This window comes from Hyalella azteca, unplaced genomic scaffold (assembly GCF_000764305.2).
Source record: "Hyalella azteca isolate HAZT.00-mixed unplaced genomic scaffold, Hazt_2.0.2 contig6160, whole genome shotgun sequence".
NCBI classification, from domain to species: Eukaryota; Metazoa; Arthropoda; class Malacostraca; order Amphipoda; family Hyalellidae; genus Hyalella; species Hyalella azteca.
In genome coordinates this window covers 4,417-26,832 of record NW_025936328.1, presented here as the reverse complement: position 1 = coordinate 26,832, position 22,416 = coordinate 4,417, and the positions used below count along the sequence as shown (strand labels likewise).

Sequence of the window (22,416 nt, the reverse complement as noted above, 5' to 3'; positions counted from 1 at the left end):
AGCTAGAAATTGGAGCAAATATAACACGAGAAGACAAAAATTGCACTGACCTATATGACGGTGAGGCAGTTCAGTCTGTACACGTTTGTTGCAGCTGCCACCTTCCTTGTTAAAAACCTAAAAAAAATATTAATAGGTTAGGAACAATTCGAGAACTATTCTGAAAAAAACTGGACAAAACCTCTAAAATTCAACTAGGTCTGTGATATATATAGATGAATATATAATATAAAAAATCTTTAAATAGAATCTGAAGTTGCTATCTTGCCTGAAGAGCTTGTTGCTGTAATTGATCAACCAGGTTCTTTAAGTGCTGTACAAAAAATGTCCAGGCTGAAAGGAGATAAGCACGCTCCTTCACCAGCACCAGAAAACTGTACCTGCAAAATTGAATCTATAATGAAATAAGGACCTGTAAATTGACTTAATGAATAACTTAATAATGTTGGTTAATTGAAACATTTTTAAAAAAAATTAAGAATGGACTAGGTAATAATTGATCGTAAATTTATTAGCATATTTTTGAAAAATTAAACATAATATTTGTTCTCAAAACCAAGATAGTCTTTTATAGAAGGAACAAAAACAGATAAGAGACTAAATTAAAGAAATGAATGAGAAATAAAATCATAAAATGGCTTAGTAGTAAATGTTTATTGGGCTCTGACCAGCGCTTTAGTCCACGAGCCTGGACATCACGGAGGCTAAAACAGTAGGAGAGAACATGGCCTCTGACGTCATCACCAAAATATACACAGCCTTCACCACCAGGGCAAACCTAGAATAGATAAACATTACAATATAATATACACATTATATAATATCATTATTATTTACACATTATAACATCATGTTTTGCCATTAAAAACATTAGTGTTAATTGTGAACAGATAGTGTAGTCCAACTGGGTAATATAATTGTGTCAAGAACTTTAGGTACTTTAATTTGCTACTATAATATGGCCAGTCAGCGCACCAAAGCAATGGAAAAACGATCATACTAAAGGGCAGAATGTATACATTTATGATCTAAACTAGAGATTTTCAATCAAACTTCCATAGATTTTCAATCAAATTTCCATCATAAAATGATATGGTCAAAACATTACTGAGCGCTCACTCACCTCACAGCTAAGGGAACGGAAACATGCTGACTTGAGAAGTGCAGCAACAGCCTCATTCAGAGGCACTCGGGAGCTCACATAATAGATGCCTCTGCCCTCAGTCACCAAACATCCCTAATTGTTAACAAATGAATTGCATAAAATTGATTAATTTACATCCAGTTCAATGACAATAGCATCATCACAGTTGAGGAATATATAATCAATAAAAACTTTTGTCCCAAGGATTTTACATAATATCAAAAAGGAGTTGATTAACTCCTCTTACTTATTACGTAAAAAATATTCATAGTAAATTATGAAGATTCTTACATTTTCCATTATAAATGCTTGACAAGCTGCACATTCATCTTCTGAGGTTAACGAGCTGCACTCACGAGCCTGCTGCAACTAGAGAAGAATCTCTTCATTAGTATTTAAGAAACTAAGTCAATTAAAAATTTTTAAGCAAATTAAGCATTAAATTCAGATAACTAGAATAAAAATGTTATTAAGTAAATGTGAACTCATCTTGCACACAGTCACCTTACTGTCATTAAGACTGAAACAAGTAAATTCAGCAAAGAGTTCAAGATACCAAAATAATAGAAGATTTATTCTAAATTGACTTCAAGACCAAAATAAGCAAGCCAAATATGAAAAACTTCAGCAATCACGTAAGATTGAAATATTAAATTTAATTCAAAAGTTATAGTAAAGATATCAGAAGATTTACTGAAAATTATTCAAAAAGTCTCTACTTTGTGGATTTAGTCATGTGTATCTATTTGTATTTAGTCATATGTATATATGTATTTAGTCATATCTACTTTAGTCATATGTAAATGTCTATTGTTATTACTAAAGGTGTTTTCCTACTTTTAAATTGATTGTAGCTGTAGTAAGAATGAACACGACAATGGGAGGTTTTATTTAGACATAGTTGGGCCTAAAAGCAACAGATTTATGCTTAGGATATTATGGTAAAGTTACGTTCTATTTGATAGTAACCACAATTTCCAGAATTCCACCTACAGTCCCACTCCCACACACCAAGACCTTGTTACACTTTTTCAGAGCTTAACTGAAAAAGTGATGGGAAGCACTGGTATTTTTCTGCAACACTACCATCAATAACACAAAATTTGCTACTCAACACATATGTATATACCCAATCAGAAATATCCAGCAGAATTTTTCAAACATTACACATAAAAACTATGGTTTAATGGACAATTTTTAAAAATGTGTAGGCAAAAATGTATAATTTTTTCAATTTTTTTTAGGAAAAAAATAAGGCAATGCTACAACAAGGGGAAGAAAGTGACAGCAGGAAAACCAGAAGGCTCCACACTTGAGGATGAGGGGGGGAGGGAGGGTTGCAATTTGGGGGCACTACAAAAGTGCTAATTGTTAAGAAAATGGCAGTGATATTGGTGCTGGAGCGCTGTAGTGCACTTGTTGAGGGTGCCCTGCTCTTTTTCCAGGGCATTTGCTACCTACTATTTTGGCCTACATGTTCCTAATTTACATAGGTACATGGTCATCTAAAAGGTATGTAGAATGCCACCATGCTGGCCACTAAAAATCATATTATAGTTGTTAGAACTATATAAAATATAAGGCAGAATTTTGCAAAATGTGTAGATGAAGTATTATTTCAAAGGCAATTTTTGATTAAAATTGTGATAAAAAATGAACCATTCTTTTCAATTCATGTGGTATATATTTGGCAATTGACATTGGAAGAAGACATAGGATATATCTAACTTCCAAGTGTGACCACAGCTTTTCAACCCTTATTGGAGCCATGAGATTCCTGCTTCTATCTACATAAATACTACTTACTAACCTTGCCAGTAGCACTCAAGTTACCAGCCTCAAATATCAGCAATCTTTTTTATGAACAAAACTGAACCACATCCTTCTGGCATGATCAAAACAGTTCAGTAGTCATCATGTGGTTTTGAACCCTAAAAATCAAATTTCTGACCAGTTTTACATGGTTTTATATTGATGAGCTGCAAGGTACCATCAAACGGGATGATAAGGTACGGTTTTGAGCGTTTTTTGTTGATAACTTCTTACCATAAAACATTTCATAAAAAAGTTTGGGTTAATTTCAAAGCTCTTTGCAAGGGCTATCATAGGGCATTGCTGAAAAAAATCCTTTATGCTATTCGTAAGGTGCCAGATGCAATATAAAAGCATTCCGAATTACCCCTGTAAAGGGGTAATCCGGGACACTTGAAATATAACTTAATTTCAAAATGTTTGAGGCATGCAAAGTGTATTCGTCCCTTACTAACAGTACTCTGAAGTCCTCTTGAGAGGACTTCAGAGACGTGATATTACCATTATCCATGGACATGCCATTGAGCATTTACAAGGACCTTGTCCATTGCAAGCTTCATATGAGCAGCCGTATAGCATTTCTTTGGTACCTGTAAGCTCACAGGATGGCTTGTAATTTCACACCATTTTAATTGGGTCAAGTGAAGTCACTATAAAAATAAGATCATAAAAAATACCTGAAACAGAGGGGAATATTTTAGTGAAAACCATCATATTTTTTGGAGAAATAAATCATAGTTTATGTTAATTACTTTTCATTCTATGCAGCCTGGGGCACAGTTTTATCTATGACATTCTATGCACAATTTTGTGAGGACCAATGATCCACTATGATTAATGCATCATTGATTACCAATGATTAATTTTTTGTTAAGTGAAATATTTCTTGCTGAGCAAGGTAAATATAATCAAAATTTTCTGTTGTCAATTGATTTTTTAGTTACCGTCAACCGGGGCTACTCGGGACAGATTTGAACAATTAGTTTTAAATAACAGTTAATAACTTCTTACGATGAAACATTTCATAAACAAGTTTAGTCTCATTTTATAGCTGATTGGCAGGGCTATCGAATGGCGTTGTCAAAAAATTCCATATGCTATTCGTAAGGTGCCAGACGGAAAATAGAGATTGTCCTGAGTAGCCCCGTCGGTTGGGGCTACTCAGGACAACGGGAATAAAACTTCATTTTAAAACATTTGAAGCATGCAGAGCGTACTCATCCATTACTAACAGTACTCTGAAGTCCTCCTCTTTCATTGTAGATGATGTAGAGGTAGAATAAATTATATACATTAATTACCGTATTATTGATGTGACATTATCGTATTATTGATGTGATATTACCCTATCCATGAACATGCCATTGAGCATTTACAACAACCTTGTCCATAGCAAGCTTCATATCAGCAGCCTTATAACATTTTTTTCGTATTTGTAAGCTTACAGGAAGGCTCCTAATTTCACATCATTTTAATTAGGACTTCCTGTGATCATTAACTTCCCATGATCATTAACTTCGCGTGATCATTAACTTCGCGTGATCATTAACTTCGCATGATCATTAACTTCACATGATCATTAACGTCGCGTGATCATTAACGTCGCGTGATCATTAACTTCCCGTGATCATTAACTTCGCTTGATCATTAACTTCCCGTGATCATTAACTTTACATGATCATTAACTTCACGTGATCATTAACTTTGCGTGGTCATTAACTTTGTGTGGTCATTAACTTAGCTTGATCATTAACTTCACGTGATCATTAACTTCACGTGATCATTAACTTCACGTGATCATTAACTTCGCGTGATCATTAACTTCACGTGATCATTAACTTCACGTGATCATTAACTTCCCGTGATCATTAACTTCACGTGGTCATTAACTTCGCGTGATCATTAACTTCACCTGATCATTAACTTCACATGATCATTAACTTAGCGTGATCATTAACTTCACGTGATCATTAACTTCCCGTGATCATTAACTTCACGTGGTCATTAACTTCGCGTGATCATTAACTTCATGTGGTATTTAACCTTGCATGATCATTAACTTTGCTTGATCATTAACTTCGCCTGATCATTAACTTCCTGAAAGGAATGTTTTAGTGACAACCAGCCTATCTTTTGGAGAAATAAATCATAGTTTAGGTCAATTACTTTTCATTCTATAATGCCTGGTGCACAATTCTATACATGACATGCTATGCACAATTTTAAGATGACTGATGATGCACAAATTTTTCGATAAGTGAATTTTTTTTCGCTGAGCAAGGAAAATGTGATCAATATTCTTTGTTTTTAATCAATTTTTTTCATAATTGAAGCCTTTGCTAACTGAGGTTCTACCCTTAATGTGTTTTTGGGGGTGTCCCGAATAGCCCCGGGGGGGTGTCCCGAGTAGCCCCGCCGTGCGGAAATGGCTGCCATTTCTTTTTGGAATTAGATAGGCAAATTCTGTCAATTATGTTTTCAAGCCGACACCTGGGTGCAACTTTTATGTAAGTAAACTTTTTTAATATGGCGAATATTTTTTTTGCTACATACCTTAGCAGTTGTAACTTTACAAAACATAGTTTTTCACCATTTTTTTTAGGAATTTTTCAAAGCAAGTAAATGTAGTATTTTTCGACTTCCTTTATACTAGATAGATAGGAAAAATAGTTACGTTTACACCACTATTTTTAGTTTTGTGATATTCCAATTAGTTTCGCTACTACAACAGTTTTACGCCGTGTCATAGGCCTGTCCCGAGTAGCCCCGCCTGTCCCAAGTAGCCCCGGTTGACGGTAACTGTAGCCTATACAAGTCAAAGTTCTACTGTAGATACATTTTCAGGAGCATCCCTTATCATCCCAGGGGGCTGGGGGTTGTCTCATATTACCCCATCTTGCAGTAATGGCCACCATTTTTTTGGGGAATGAGATACACTGTGGTCTGCATTAAATTCTAATATATTTTTAGAGCACTTCTAACTGCATTTCAGAATATTTTCAAGTTCTGTTGCGTAGAGTGCATCAACAGCTACAAAGTGGTACTAAGATATGATTCTCTGTGTCAGTAGTATGACAGATATGAGCGAGAGAGACGCAAGTAGTATGACAGATATGAGCAAGAGAAGACTATGGTGCATCTTATTGTTCCTGAGTCTGGTGTGAATTACGCTCTTTTTTCATCATTTGTAATCCCAATTATAAATATTCCAAAACAATAATTTTACTGCAAATCATACTCATTGTATAGGTAATGATGCACAGTAAGATATTATATTGCCAACAATATTATATAACAGGAAATTTTTTAAATAAAATATTTCGAAATAATATGTAGCTTATATGCTACATCCGGCAGTAAGTAACGAGATGGTATTGGCAACTGAGTAGAAGAGCATCTTGAACGCACTATCATATATCTAGGTATGTATTATGTTTTGCTTATTATTATAAAATATTGTTTTATAATTATGTGATATCAATGAGATATTTGCAGTCCAAAGAAGTTATTATTTACATTAGTTTGCAGATCCATCATGTCTCATGCGCAACCGGACCCAAGCAGATCTAACACGGAACACTTGACCGAATATGAAAAGCTACAGAAGCGCTCTGCAATTCTTCAGTGTAGGAAGTTTCTGACAATATATGAAGCTGTAAAGATGGTACTCTGTCCTGATGTTGATAGATCTGATGAAGATGATGGAGAATTTGAATCTGCTGTATATGGTGATATTGAAGAAGATACCATCCAGCTTATTCGCATCATGCCAAATATCAAAGTTCATAATGGTGTATCTGAAGATGATGTTTCGCTTTCAATTAGGACAGAGCAACAGAGAGCAGTAAGAATGTAATAAATGATTTCGAATGGAGAAAACAAGATATCTCTCTGCCTAATGATATTGATTGGAAAGATGGTCTAATTATTCATGAAGAATGGCAAACATTTAGTGCAACTTCATTTTTCAATTTGATGATGCCCTTATAGACTTCATTTTCCAACAAACTAAACTGTATACACTACAGCAGGAGGAAAAAAAGAGGGATGAGAAAGCTTAGACCCCGGTGTCGAAGCAAATCGTGATGCATGCAGTAGCAGTGAAGTGATATGATTATAAGTCTGTTCACCTTCTATCAACTCTTGCTGGCATCACTCCAGCAGACACCGTCAGGAGATGGGACAAAAAAACAAAACAGGCACATTGAAATAAAGAGACCATTTGTTATAAAAGAATAAAACAAATTTATGGGAGGCGTCGATCTAAGTGACATGTTGATCTAACTTTACCACATAGATTTCAAATCTAATAAATGGTACTTGAGAATTTCTTCATTTTCTAGACATGAATGTGGTGAATTTTTGGATTTGTTTAAAATGAAGTGCCACAAGCTGAAATCAAAAGTGACGTGTCTATCTGACTTCAAGGAAGATCTAGCCATTGGTTTGATGACTCCATATTCAACCTAAAAATCTGACCAAGCAGAGTAAATAGAGTTGCTACCAGATAAAGAAGGAAACTCTCGCCTCCATTAGACGCTGTGTATTTCAACAATATTGGTCATTTGCCATTTATTGCTGAAACTAAGCAAAGATGCAAGTTTAGTTTGGAAGGTTTCATTAAAGTAAGATGCAACATATGTAATGCAGGTTTATGCCTTACTAGAACAAAAACATGCTATGTGCGATAACAGACTAAGCAGTCATCCAAAATTGTCCATATCTGCCGGATGTAGACTACAGGCAATATTTCGTAACTTTTTCAAATATAGGAATACTTCATAACTATTGTACTTTCTATATTATTTAACACATCAATAACTCATTTTTAGCATTAAAATATTTTATTTTGCATCACAAGATAATTCAGGCATGAAAGGGTTAACTTGCTTTATGCTACATAAATAGTAAAAATGTCAAACTTTACCTCTCTACTTTTACTTTTACAATATTTAAATTTTCTAGTTTAGCTGCTACATTTCAACAAAATATGGGATGACTTTCATGATTTACCCTGCCTGTCCCTTATTAGTACCCAGTTTGACAGTATGTCCAGTTTTTTCAGAGTGGTGATTGGTGACCTATGTGGCATGCATGGCAGGGCTGGAAAATTCCTACTTTTTTCTGAAATGTCCTGGCTCTAATATCAGAGAATTTCAGAAGGAATGAAATCATGCAGCAATAATGTCATGTATTTTTGCTAGATTGAAAAATCACTTTGCAACTTTGCAAACATGTTGTTTCATAAAATTTGCAACTTCTGCAATGATGACGCAATCCGCATTACTTTAATGTTCCTGCTTGAGTTGAAATGTTCCTACTTGAGTTCTGTTTGCTTTATGTCACTCTCAAAACACCGCACTATGCGCCAGCAACAATGAAACATCACAAAATGTTGCCATATTTATTTAAAAGCCTTTAGAATGCAAGCCTACCAAATCCATATATTCCAACGCTGTGTGTGACTAAATTTGGCATTTTGTGAGACTAATTCCGGCCATGCTTCAAACTCTACTAATTTGTAATTCTGACCCTCTTGTGTTCAAATTCCGATCACTGTGTGAGCTGTATTGGAATACAACACAGCTCAGAATTAGAACACTATTGAATATTGAACACTACTTAATTAGGCTTTTAATTAAGAGCTATTAAGCTTTTAATTAAAAAATTTAATTTTTGCATACAGCTTGGAATGAGCTATGTGTGTCTAATTCCAAGCTGTGTCGGAATTAGTTTTTATGTGTCTAAAACCGTCTCTTAACTTAATCATCTATTAATTTATTTACAACTTGAAATCAGCAAATACAAGTTTACTTAAAGGATTCCTAATATATTCACAGACTTATTTAAAAGTCTCAAACCATAATATTCTGTCTACATAAACAGTTCATCACTATTTGGTAGAGCAAGGTCAACTATCAACTTTGACACATTTTTCAATGTTCTCACTGGGTGATGCGCACTGTCTCTCTTTGGATCTCAACATTTTCCCGCCAGACGGCCCAGACCTAGTGTTTTGGCAAAAGTATGGCGCGCATAGTGGCAAAGCAGTGAGTTTTTAGACTGTCTCAAGTTCATTTTTGAGTCCTATAAGTAGACCAGTAAAGTATCATGGATACCAGCATTATCATACTTGAGAAAGTGGTTAAAATCTTGAGTAGGGTAAACGCGGTATGTTCCGACATTGTGGGTAATTCTGTCACCTCTCTAGTTTTTCCTTTATATTAGGCTTTGTTTTAGTTCCATGCGTTTGTTGATGGTTGACATGGTGACGTCATACATTTGCGCGTCAAACTACTGCCAAAACACTAGGTCTTGGCCATCTAGCAGGAAAATATTGAGATCCAAAGAGAGACAATGCACGCTACCCAGTGAGATAATCAAAAAATGTGTCAAATTTGACAGTTGACCTTGCTCTACCAAATAGTGAATAACTGTTTGTATAGGAAGAATATTATGGTTTGAGACTTTTAAATATGTCTGTGAATATATTAGGAATCCTTTAAGTATACTTGTATTTGCTGATTTCAAGTGGTAAATAAATTAATAGATGATTAAGTTGAGAAATGGATTTAGACACATGAAAACTAATTCCATCTAACTTGAATTGGACACACACAGATTGTTCCAAGCTGTGTACAAAAATTAAAATTTGCTTAATTAAAAGCTTAATAGTTGTTAATTAAAAGCGTAATTGAGTAGTGTTCAATATTCATTAGTGTTCTAATTCAAAGCCGTGTTGTATTCCAATACAGCTCACACAGCGAACGCCGAACGGAATTCGAACACGTGGATGACGGCATTACATATCAGTAGAATTTGAAGTGCGGACGGAATACCCCTCACCACGTGCCAAATATAGCCACACACAGTGACGGAATATAGGGATTTGGTAGGTTTGCATTCTAAAGGCTTTTAAATAAATATGGCAACATTTTGTGACGTTTCGTCGTTGCTGACGCGTAGTGCGCTGTTATGAGACTAAGAGTCACATAAAGCAAACAGAACTTGAGACTTGAGTAATGCATATGGTTATTTTTTTATAGTTTTTCATTTCTCGATGCGTCCTTAATGTGATGGAATATACCGCGTTTACCCTAAATGAGGAAATTAAAAATGAACTGATTCTAAAAAATCTCTGGTTTGTCACTATGAATTGGCATGCAATAGTATGAGAACGTCACTATTTCAACCATCTACGAATGCGTGGAACTAAGACGAAGCTTAAAATAAAGGAAAATGTTGAGAAGTGTCGGGATTAGCAACGATGTCGGAATATACCGCATTTACCCTAAGCTTTTTCAATCACACTAGAAAGTTATGGCAGAGTGGCAGCAATCTGAGCAATGGCTTAACTAGCCACTAGTTACATTAAAAAAATAGACCATTTATTTGAAAGTCAGTGTCTCAGTGACATCACTGTTCACTGACATGCATCAATCATCATCTATGCATGCATGGCATGCAGCCATGGTAAATTTAGTGGTTTTAACTGAATAACTTTTTCAATTATTCCATCAATATAAATCTTCTCATTTCTAAAATTACAATTAGCTCAATGGGGTCGAAACAAAAGGCAGCAGCCAGCAACTGAGCAAGTCCAATAAAATGAAACCCCATGAGCATGAATTAATATTACGTGCAGCAGTGCAGGAGCAATCTAAGACTAAGTGTACCTTCTTCTTCTTTTCCACGCTGGGTGAACTTAATTAAAGCCACAGGACAACCGCAAGGATGACCGTTGGGCCTGAGAGCTTCTGCAAGGCACTGCAGCTAGGTACCAGTAATACATAACATACCTGTTGGGCCTTGAGAGCTTCTGCAGCTAAGTGTACCGGTAATACATAACATACCTGTAGTGCTGTTGGCAATTGTTGATGGGCTTGTGTGCAAAATACAACTCTTGGCCCATGAAGCTCACAAAAGTGACAAATAGCTAGTAATCCATCCATACTTTATCAACAACTAGTAAAGCATAATAAAACTTGCGTAGTAAAAAAATTTTATCAACTGACCAGAAAATTGTTAAAGAAATACTAGTTTCAATTTCGATCGGAATCAGCTGATAATGCTCGATCAGCTGACCGTCAATGCCTTATGCCGATAAGGTCGAGAGTCGCCGACCTTCAATAGAAGGGACCAATTTTTCAAACCAAACTGAATCACGTCTACCTTACTTCCTATCGCGTCACGATCAGAATGGCTTTGTAGTCAGTGTGTGCTATGTGGTTATTCAACCCAACAACTTATGTTATAGTTTTGACCAAAATTATACTGTTCTTAAACAAACAGAGGTAAATGCAGCTTCTGCGGACTGGCCACTTATGCGGCACCAATATTAGCCAACACCTGATATATAGAAACGATTTTAAACCTACCGTTCGTTGATATGATTTGATCAAAAGGCCAGTCTAGACAAGAAAAATACTAGAATCGGCGACAGGCCTACCTATTCGTCAATGCCGAAGATACTATACTAACTCTAAAAAAATATAACTCAGTACTCACTGCAGTGAGTGACAGAGAGCGCGTTTTCTCGTCGACGAAAACTTGAGGTCACGGACAGACGGACGGACATGGCGAACACAATAGTGAATTTTTTCCATAAATGAGAAAATGCGCTAAAAATTGGCACAAACAGATGATCTTCCACTTTGTGATAGCATCACAGTATTTTTCGGCCGTGCTTTAAACCATTGTATTACTTGAACTATTAATCATGTTCGACAGTTTACCGGCAATTTGATCTCAAGACAACATTAAATAACTTTTTTTTCATTATCTATTCTTGAAATATTATCGGAAGTTCTGAACTTAGTCATTCATGTAACGCATTTTTCGTACCTCCTTACTAGTATACTGCTCTAATATTGTTAGGCTACTTACCTGAAGGAAAAAATTAGACCGTTAAATCGGATAGATTTATTACGACAGCCAATATAGAAACCTGCCATATGGAACATCTGCTTCAAAATACGTTCGAAGCGAGGGTGGAACCGATCCCATTACCAACAAGGACAGTCTTGTATGGCAGCACGACCGATCTAAGTTTTTACAGGGCTGAGACATAGCCTCGACTTATAACGTATTTCAAGGCATTTGTATCGCTGACTGATTACCGCAATTCGTTTTTCCAACCATAAAAATTAATTGCGCAGAATCAGTGTATAAATAGATAAATTTACAACATTAATGTAGTAAAATTTAATCACTCAAAATGCTTGCGTTGCCATTGATGCTAGTTCTTTCAAAATTCATCATATGAAGGAAGCGGAATAACTACAGAAATACGATGCACCGACAATAGCTGGCAGTGAGGGAATACTTGCAATAAATATCAGTATAATGAGGCTGGCACGCCTGCAAAATGGATCTCTACAAAGCAGCGGCACCAGAGATGATCTCGATGAGCTCGCCAGTGATGACAGCTTGACGCGTGCGGTTGAAAGTCAGGGTCAGCTTTTCAATCATCTCGCCTGAAAAAAAGTGTATGCTAACAGGAATATCAATGAATTGTTATTTATTAAATGTACTGTAGTCAAAAATCCAACGCACTATTGGCTTGAAAACTACTAATTATATTTTTATTCAAATAACTAAAAGCAGTTTAATTTGCCCGGGTAATCAGTAAAAACAAATAAATTTTCAACTTGGCATATCTATTAAAAAATAAGTAAAACAGACCAGCGTTCTTGCTGGCGCCGTCCATGGCGGTCATCCTGGCGCTCTGTTCACTGCAGGCGCCTTCCTTGAAGGCGTAGAAGAGCAGCGAGGCAAGTGAGTACTCCATGTAGCTCTGGATGACGTCAGCGTCCAGGGAGTCGTAAACTGACAGCTTCTCAGCGCTGGTGATGCTGTCTGCAGTGAACACTGGCAGAACTGTTGTGTTGTATGCCACCACACTCCTGAGAAGAAAGTTAACACGTTTTTATATAATATGATTAGGTATATATTTTATTTGACTTGTAATTAAATACTGATGATACTTTTATGATACTCTTACATGAGAATCTCGACTAACACTGGATAAGATACCGCCAATCCACTGTAGGCTATTAAAAAAAATAATATTAGCTATATTAAATGACAGGTGTGAAATTGCACTTAATAATAGCAATGTTCTCTCGGCAGTGAAAAATTATCGTCAAGAACATGGTGGAAGGGTTTGGTGATCAAATTATTTAAACCTAGATTATTTATCATGAAGCAAGTTTTGAGAGAAAAGTTTTGAGAAAAAAAAATGTTAAGAGCGTCGGCAAAACGAGTTGGACCAACATAAAGTAAGCCAATCATAAAAAAGCCGCTTACGCGATGCCTCGACTACTGTGATTAAATTTGCAAGGAATATGACCAACATAATTACAACCCAGTAACTGAGACTAACCAGCAGGCACTACACGCCGTCTAGTGGATCGCCAAAAAACAGTACCTTAGTACCGGTAATACAAAACCTAGAATTAAATCGACAAAGAAAGACAGCAGTGAAACCGCCTTCATGATGAAAGCGAAAGATGTAGCAGCCCATGAGAGAAAATATAGTAGCCTAGTAGGTGAGAAATGAGACTTGAGGAAGCTTAACTCACTTGAATTTGTTGAAGATGATCTTGCCAGAGCCGAAATCATAACCCGAGTTGATAATGGCTGAAGCAATTACAGCAGCATCTTCAAAAGTAGCGACCTTGCGACCAACTTCATTTACTTGGAAGAGAATGTTGTTGCTGGCCACTCTGCACATCAACGATAGATGAGGATGGTTTGCTCGATTTTAACATAACTAACAATGCATGTTGAGGTTGAGGTATGGACCTTAAAACCAAAGTCAGATATTTAAATACATTTCAATTTCAACAGACTTAGCAGCATAAAACTGAATATTATTTATACCAAAGTTAAAGATTTAATAAATTAGATCTATTGGTTAAAAAGCTACCATTGAAGAAAAAAACTTTCATTCACTAATAGTACGAGCACGTCAAGAAAAAAATATGGACAAATGTTTTCAGTTCAATGATGAGAATGAGAAATTATGACTGTTTTGACTTATCTAATTTCATTGTAAGAAAACAAGTCAGTATATGATAACAATTCATGAATACCAACAAAACAATTTTGTAGAAATTCAACTGACCTCTGAAGCTGAGCCCTTGCTTTGTCACCAATGCACACAATGCCAATATTCTCAGGATTTGGAGATGCAGCCAGTTCTGCCTTGACCATCTTGCACACAGCAGAGTGTATACCACCACACAATCCTCGGTCGGAGGACATGGCGATAATAAGCTCTTTAGGCTTCTCAGCCACGGGGGCAGCCTCAATCTGCACATAAAAATATATTTCTGCTAAAAAAATTTCAAGCTAACACACAAGTAAGATTATCAATATGATAGATTTATTTGGAGAAAGATGTGCAATAATCAACAACAATAATCTAAAGATTTTCTATGAACACCAAAGCAAATGAGAACCAAGATACAACATCAGTGGAGCTGTAATTTATTTATATACCTATATAATATAAAAAAATTAAATTCTAATGCTTCTGAAATACAGATAAGAACATACTACACTCACCTTTTCATAGAAAGCAGCAGCACCTTGACCATAAGGGCGCACAGGCTTGAGATCCCTCTCAGCCCGTGCATACTTGGCAGCAGACACCATTTTCATGGACTGGGTGATCTTTTGGATGTTCTTGACAGACTTAAGACGCATTGAAATGGTCTTAAGGGTTGCCATGCCACGCTCCTGCTGCTGAATGCATCTGCCACTGTAAAATAAAAAAATAGTTCAAATAAAATGCTGAGGTCCAATGAAAACTCAATAAGCTATAGTGCAAACCACAAAAAATCACTTTGAAATTGATGTAGTTAGACAGGTTAACCTGTCAAGGTTTTGTCAATTTATGGCAACTGTGTAATACAACTGACCTTGTGCAAATTCTTAGTTTCAAGTTATAATGTGTTTCATATTTACCAGGGGCTTTCTTGTTCCAAAAATTTTCTTAGCATAGGAGTAGATACAAATATCCTATTGGATCAGATAACCTGAAGCTGGACCATTTCTTTATAACTTGATGAAAACATAAGATTGAGCAAAACCCCCAGCTAAATTGATATATTATACCTGAAAACCAATGCCAAGAATTCCCTCCCCTGCTCCAAATAGTTTTTAGGAATCCTGACAACAGAACTGTTACACTAAGATAAATTGCCTCTAAGCTCTAAAGGTGTGAAAAATTTCAAATTGTAACTTTTAGGCTCCTCTCAAAAGAAGTGCCTTTTAGGTTGCGACATTACAGATTTTCAAGCTTCTCATGGCCCCTAATTGGTATACATGTTTAGTTTCAGAACCAATCACAAATGATCCATCAATCAAGACCACAAAGATAAATAATCTGTTGCCTAGTTTAATATATGCCTCAAGTCCATGTCAATCATGGATTATTGATTAATGTAATATTGAACTGTGGTCTACAGAAGTGTAGTCAGCCATGCCATTGATTGCCAAAATTGTGCCTTGGAATTTTTGTAGCAATGAATTTGGCATCGTTAACCTATGGTGCATCTTATTTTACAATCTGATTTTAAGGGCAATTCTCATAAAATAGTATGTTACTTGACCAATAAATTCACCAAACATGAATCTAGAGCAGAACTCTTCAAAAACCTTGAATAAAAATTATCATTTCAAAATGCATTTTTTGAAAATCATGGAAAGATAATTGGCTTTTTACATTTATTTTTACCAAACAATTATGCAAGGGCCATAGAAAAGGATTACCTATATAAATTGTTTACAAGCAAATGCATTTTTGTCTTATTTATGAGCAATTTTACAAATTTACAAATACTGCTCCTATTGGAGCAAGAGTGCTCCTGTTTTTGGCAACCGCGCTGCTCAATTACATAGGTATATTGTCATTCAGAAGGAATTTGGAATGCCACCATCATGCATAGTGGCAAACCAGTGATTTTTAGGAATCAGTTCATTTTTAATTACTCAAGACTTAAACCAATATCTTCTGTATGATGATGCTGGTCTCCATGAAACTTTGCTGGTATCAATGATACTTTGCTGATCTGCTTATAGGACTTGAAATTGAACTTGAATGAGAGTCTAAAAAAGTCTCTGCTCTGCCACTCCAGGGTGCAGAAGGTGCAAGCAGTGTCACCAAGATATGGTTTTTTAGCCCAAAGCATTGCCAGCCATTTTCAAGATCCACCGCCAGATAATTTTAGATAAGAGAGTGCTGAAAGCAACTTTGATAGTATATCCCTTACTATTCACACATCGCAACACTTACACACATTGCAACTGATTTCCGGACAAGCTTCACTGCATCCTGATCCATCTGGCATACCAGAAACCTTACTGTGTGTGCTTGCAGTCTTTCAGATTTCCAGTAATTTCATAGTTATTTCTCATATGCAATAATTTCAATCCAAATGTGTTGGCAAGATCTTCAGAAGGCGTTAATTTTGCTGCTGATGCGAAGGCTAATATCTTACGATATTCAACCACTTTCTGCACCCTGGTTATCAGTATGCCAACATGTAGTGGCAAACCTGAGATTAATTAGAATCGGTTCATTTTCAATTTCTTAGTCTACTTAACATTTTAATAAATTCATTTATGTTATGTATGTCATGTAGTCATGTACAATAATGCTGGTATTCAAGATACTAACAGAAACTAAATAGTCTACATATAGGACTAAAAATTAACTTGAGGAAGGGTAACAAAAAATGTTCTGCTTAGCCACTATGACTGAATGCAAGTGTGAAAAACATGTAGGTACCTTTAAGGCCACGACTAAAGCTTTCCTGCCATTTCGAGAACTGTCAGATTTCCGCCAGATGAATTACTTCCTATCTGATTGTTAACAATATTGCACGATCAGGCCGCAAGATTTCAAATGTATAAAAAATTTGTCACGTTGAAGCCACGAGATTTCAGAATCAAGTAGGAAAATTCCAAAGAGGGTGCTGTGTGTCCTCTCACTCCTCTGCCCTTTTGCTAATTTACAGGAATGGGTCTAGTATCATGAGTGTATGACTATGACAAATCTGGAATATCAGACAGAACATTCCTAGGGTAAATGCAGTATATTCCAACATCGTGGGTAATTCCGACACTTCTCGACTTATTTCCTTTATATAAAGCTTTTTCTTAGTTCCATGCATTTGTTGATGGTTGAAATAGTGACGTCATACTTTTGCGCGCCATACTATTGCCAAAACACTAGGTCTGGGCCGTCTGGCAAGGAAAATGTTGAGATCCAAAGAGAGACAGTGTGCATCACCCAGTGAGAACATCGAAAAATGTGTCAAAGTTGATAGTGACCTTGCTCAACCAAATAGTAATAAACTGTTTGTGTAGAAAGAATACCGTCAACTGGGGCTACTCGGGACAATTTCGAAAATTTTTCATTCATAACTTCTTACCATGAAACATTTCATAAACAAGTTTAGGCTCATTTCAAAGCTCTTTGCAAGGGCTATCACATGGCTTCTGCAAAAAAATCCATATGCTATTCGTAAGGTGCCAGAAGCAAAAAAGTGTGTCCCGAGTAGCCCTGTTGAACGGGGCTACTCTGGACACTTGGAATAAAACTTCATTTTAAAATATTTGAAGCATGCAGAGTGTACTCATCCATTACTAACAGTACTCTGAAGTCCTCCTCTTTCATTGTAGATGATGTAGAGGTAGAATAAATGACATTTTCTGTGATTTTTACTCGTTTTTCCTTTATTGATATGATATTACCATATACATTGATTACCGTATTATTGATGCAATATTACCATATTATTGATGCAATATTACCGTATCCATGAACATGCCATTGAATATTTACAACAACCTTGTCCACTGCAAGCTTCATATCAGCAGCCTTATAGCATTTTTTCTGTATCTGTAAGCTTACAGGACAGCTTGTAATTTCACACCATTTTAATTGGGTTAAGCGAATTTACTATAAAAATAGATTGTGAAAAACACCTGAAACAGAAAGGAATGTTTTAGTGACAACCATCATATTTTTTGCAGAAATAAATCATAGTTTAGGTCAATTACTTTTCATTCTATGATGCCTGGTGCACAATTCTATATATGACATTCTATGCACAATTTTGTGATGACCAACAATGCACTAATTTTTTGACAAGCGAAATTTTTTTTGCCAAGCAAGGTAAATGTAATCAATATTCTTTGTTTTTAATAACTTTTTTCCTTAACTGGAGCCTTTGCTTACCTGAGGTTCTACTGTAAATGCATTTTTGGGGGTGTCCCGAATAGCCCCAGGGGGGGGGGGTGTCTTGAGTAGCCCCGTCGTGCAGAAATGGCTGCCGTTTTTTTTTTGGATTGAGGTATGTAAATTCTGCAAATAAAGTTTTCAAGCCGACACCCGAGTGCAACTTTTATGTAAGTAAAATTTTTTAATACGGCAAATATTTTTTTTACTACAGACCTTAGCAGAAGTAACTTTTCAAAATAGCGTTTTCACCATTTTTTTTCAGGAATTTTTCAAAGCTAGTAAATGTAGTATATTTTTACTTCCTTTATACTACATAGATAGGAAAAATGTTGACGTTTACGCCACTATATTTAATTTGGCAATATTCCAATTAGTTTTGCTACTAAAACAGTTTTACGCCGTGTTGGAGGACTGTCCCGAGTCACCCCGCCAGTCCCGAGTAGCCCTGGTTGACGGTATTATGGTTTGAGACTTAAATACTTCTGTTAATATATTAGGAATCCTTTAAGTATACTTGTATTTGCTGATTTCAAGTGGTAAAAAAATCAATAGATGATTAAGTTAAGAGATGGTTTTAGACATGTAAAAACTAATTCCAACACAGCTTGGAATTAGACACACACAGCTCATTCCAAGCTGTGTGCAAAAATTAAAATTTTCTTAATTAAAAGCTTAATAGCTCTTAATTAAAAGCCTAATTAAGTAGTGTTCAATATTCAATAGTGTTCTAATTCCAAGCTGTGTTGTATTCCAATACAGCTTACAGCTAACACAGCTATCGGAATTCAAACACAAGAGTGTTGGCATGACAAATTAGTAGAGTTTGAAGCGCGGACGGAATTAGTCTCACAAAATGCCAAATTTAGTCTCACACAGTGTCAGAATGTATGGATTTGGTAGGTTTGCATTCTAAAGGCTTTTAAATAAATATGGCAACATTTTGTGACGTTTCATTGTTGCTGGCCCGTAGTTGATAGTGCGGTGTTTTGAGAGTGACAAAGCAAACAGAACTCAAGTTGCGCGTACAGTGTATTTTTTATAGCCATTCATTTTTTGTTATGTCCTCAAAGTGTTGGAATATACCGCGTTTACCCTATAAACCTAAGTGGAAAAAACGCGACTTCAGATGGATTAGTTTGCCATTTAATGAATTCTGTAGAGGGCTTAGGCTGCAAAAAATTGGCACTAATTCTGCAAGATGCACAAAATTGATAATGAATTCAAGACGAATTCCGCAGCGCAATCAGCAAAGTGAAATCCGCGCGAAGTTCGAAGCCAAGAAGAAAATACGGAAGCCAGACGCGCGATCGAACGGAAGCTACTGGACCAGGAGCAACGTTCATGTTCGTCGACCCACTCAACCGTCGTATTGCTCGAGAAGCAAATACAACGTGAACGCAATCATGAACGCGATGTACAAATACCACCATTCGGCTTACCAACACCAAGTACAAGAGTAATGAGACAACTAAGCAGGTCAGCAACCTTGCAGTTGACATCCCTGATCTGCTAATGTGCGGGTGGGCAGTGTACTCTATTACTGTTGTGGGGTTGCCTTCATGATATAACACATCTCTGAATTGTTTGAGCACCGTAACCAATGGTGAGTTGAACTGGTTTTCATTCCTTTGCAACTAAATAATGTATGTTTGATATAATGTATTTTTCTATAGTAAATAGGAGTGGGAACTTTGGTGAGGCTCTCAATTCAAGACATGGAACGTTACTCATTACTGCACTGTCACGTGTCGGCTGTCGGTGTCTTCCAAAGTTCATTTAAATTTTCGAACATTGCTTCATAAAAAACCAAGGACTAATCCATCTTCTTCATTATAAATTTCTTAGTTTTTCAGTATTCTGCGCAGTGTAATATATCTCAATTTTCTTGCATTTACCATGAGAAACGCGAATATTTGCTAATATACAAACGATCTCTTAAAACGTTGAATGAGATTTCCCAATCAATCTACTGTACTGTCGATGCCACTAACTTCGTTACAGGCAACAACACATTTTGTCTCTGGCCTTCATAAGTAACGATCTATTTAGTTAACAAAACTAAGCCAAAATTTTGTGGCATGATAGAAAAAGCATTTTAGTTATTGTGTGGCAATCGAACCTTACAAATCATAGTTTGGACCAATATTAAATGGCTTAAATTGACGAGCGGCAAGTAAGGTGCTGTAGCTGCTTAAAGGTGATTGATGTGGCTGTGGCATTGACGATGATAAAAGTATTATAATTTCAATAGTTTTATTAGAGTCTTTACATGCAAACTACAGTCTTACATGCAAACTTTTCAACTGGTTATCTATTTTTTCTCAACAAGATGGCACTCAAGGCATCTATTTTTGGCAAGAAATTCACTTAGGTGGACGTCATTATATGCCGCAATAATTTTTTTGCGTTTAATAATTAATCATTTCATCCACGACATACCAGAGATATGTCTAGATTGAATCAATGGGGCACAAAATTTTAGTATACATAGATATTGCTTAGTATTACTGCTGCTTTAATAAATCATCGCACGATCTTCCAAGGTGGTATTGCTACGCAAGCAAATGTGTAGCCTTATATATATTTTTATATCTTTTGTGTTCCTTCACACACTGTTATGTAAATGACAACAAATCCCGCCCATTTGGAGCACTTTTATGGACTGTTATGTAAATGACAACAAATCCCGCCCATTTGGAGCACTTTTATGGGTGATTGATAACGAATTTAAGTGTTTCACTAATGTTTCCATTAATTTTAGAACATATTCAAGTCGACAAATGTGCATGAGAATCAATATTGGTCACAAACTGAATGAATAGGGAGTGCCATACTAGATGAATTCACCACACCGGGATTACCCCTGTAGCCCACTTTACGATCACTGAATTGCATCTGACAAGTAAAATTCACTTTGTCCATTGTTGTTAATTGTGTAATTTTCATCAAGGAAAAAATTATATTTTATATAAGTACCTAGTGAAATTTACCTATATAATAAACCTGGATTGTCCGATGTATTTAATCCAGGTTTGTATGATTGAATATACTTTGATGAAATTCAATTCTAAAACTACAATATGACTTTTCATTTTATAAATAGTCTAGAGTGATCATGAATTGTATGATCCTGCAAGTCACTTAGAAATATCGTACTGATTGAAAAACTCGTGATTTACAGAGTGCGGGGCATTATTCAATCTGTTATTCACAACCATTTAACGCAATAATGACAACTGCACCATTAGTAGGTTAAACCAGCTAGAAAAATTCAATTTAAATTCATGCGCAATTCTTTTTTTGTTGTTAATGCTTATCACTTTTTTTAGGGCTGTAGACTTTCATCGCAATAGGTATTCAGATTAGTCCCTTGCATCTGGCTGGTCCTTTCTGAGGGGTTCTTCGGGAAATGTTATATAGAAAAATGTCAGCACTGAAGAAATAGGCCCATGGCCTGTTGAGGATTCTTGTACTTTTCGTAACTTAATTCACAAGGGATCACAAGTCAATGCGGTCATTGCTGCTCTTAGCACAACTAGCAAGTGCTAAGTGTTGATGCAGAGTGCGGAGTTGTGATTTACATTGAATAAGTGATAGTGATTGATTCATCTTATTTCAGCCCTGCACACACACTCTGTGTGTTTGAACCCGATTTTTCCAAAACTGACGATTGAGTTGAGATAGCTGCTGTATTTATTGCCTGGTCTGTAAGGGGTAGGCATAGCTTTGTCTAGTAGCTTTGTATATCAGCAATCAGTTTTCCAGGTCATTTCTGTCACGATCGTTACAAAGCATGGATGGGTCCTTGGCTCTATTCTCTAAATAAAGATAACTTTAGCATTAGAAATATGCACAAGACAAACCAACATTAGAGTGATATGTCGAATTTATAACACCAAGATGTAAAAGCATAGAAGAGATGAATTAACCCATCAATGCCGAGCGGTTCCATTTGGAACCAGCGGAAAAAAATGGATTCATAATAAAATTGTATGGTCAAATCAATATACTAGTGGATGCGTAGGTTTGATACACATCTTGTCCATGTTCTGGCAACGTTTGGTTCAGCTGCGCCGACTACTCCCTGCTCAGTTAACATTAAAAGATTGTAAGTACCGGGTGTCAGACAGAAGGGCTTGACATCATTGCAGAGAAAGGTAAGTAGTTCGTTCTAAGAATATATTATTTATAAGTTAGATGCAGA

At 36.1% G+C, this 22,416-nt stretch overlaps 2 protein-coding genes across 2 annotated transcripts in view; both read right to left on the bottom strand.

Annotated features, from left to right (window-relative positions):
- LOC108670186 overlaps positions 1-11,268 on the bottom strand; it is a 41,643-nt gene extending 30,375 nt beyond the window's left edge. Inside the window, exons 1-6 of the mRNA XM_018157652.2 lie at positions 10,810-11,268; positions 1,436-1,513; positions 1,124-1,237; positions 669-778; positions 269-380; positions 51-117 (exon numbers count right to left, since the gene is read on the bottom strand). Coding sequence (XP_018013141.1) covers positions 51-117; positions 269-380; positions 669-778; positions 1,124-1,237; positions 1,436-1,513; positions 10,810-10,908 — 580 coding nt within the window. The 5' untranslated portion in view covers positions 10,909-11,268. The remainder of the gene's footprint in view (positions 1-50; positions 118-268; positions 381-668; positions 779-1,123; positions 1,238-1,435; positions 1,514-10,809) is intronic.
- Positions 11,269-11,863: 595 nt separating this feature from the next.
- On the bottom strand, positions 11,864-14,725 carry LOC108670193 (ATP synthase subunit gamma, mitochondrial). Its single transcript, XM_018157660.2, has 5 exons — positions 14,528-14,725; positions 14,085-14,272; positions 13,540-13,683; positions 12,641-12,861; positions 11,864-12,432 (listed from the first exon to the last, which is right to left on the bottom strand). Exons 1-5 carry the CDS (start codon positions 14,690-14,692, stop codon positions 12,332-12,334), a joined length of 819 nt encoding a protein of 272 aa, XP_018013149.1. The 5' UTR covers positions 14,693-14,725; the 3' UTR covers positions 11,864-12,331.
- Positions 14,726-22,416: the final 7,691 nt, after the last annotated feature.

Coding starts and splice junctions, on each gene's coding strand:
- LOC108670193 (XM_018157660.2), bottom strand. CDS start 14,692: ATGGCAACCCTTAAGACCATTTCAATGCGTCTTAAGTCTGTCAAGAAC. Junction 14,273..14,527: donor CTGCTGCTTTCTATGAAAAG/GTGAGTGTAGTA, acceptor TTTTATGTGCAG/ATTGAGGCTGCCCCCGTGGC. Junction 12,862..13,539: donor ATCATCTTCAACAAATTCAA/GTGAGTTAAGCT, acceptor CTTTCTTCTCAG/GAGTGTGGTGGCATACAACA.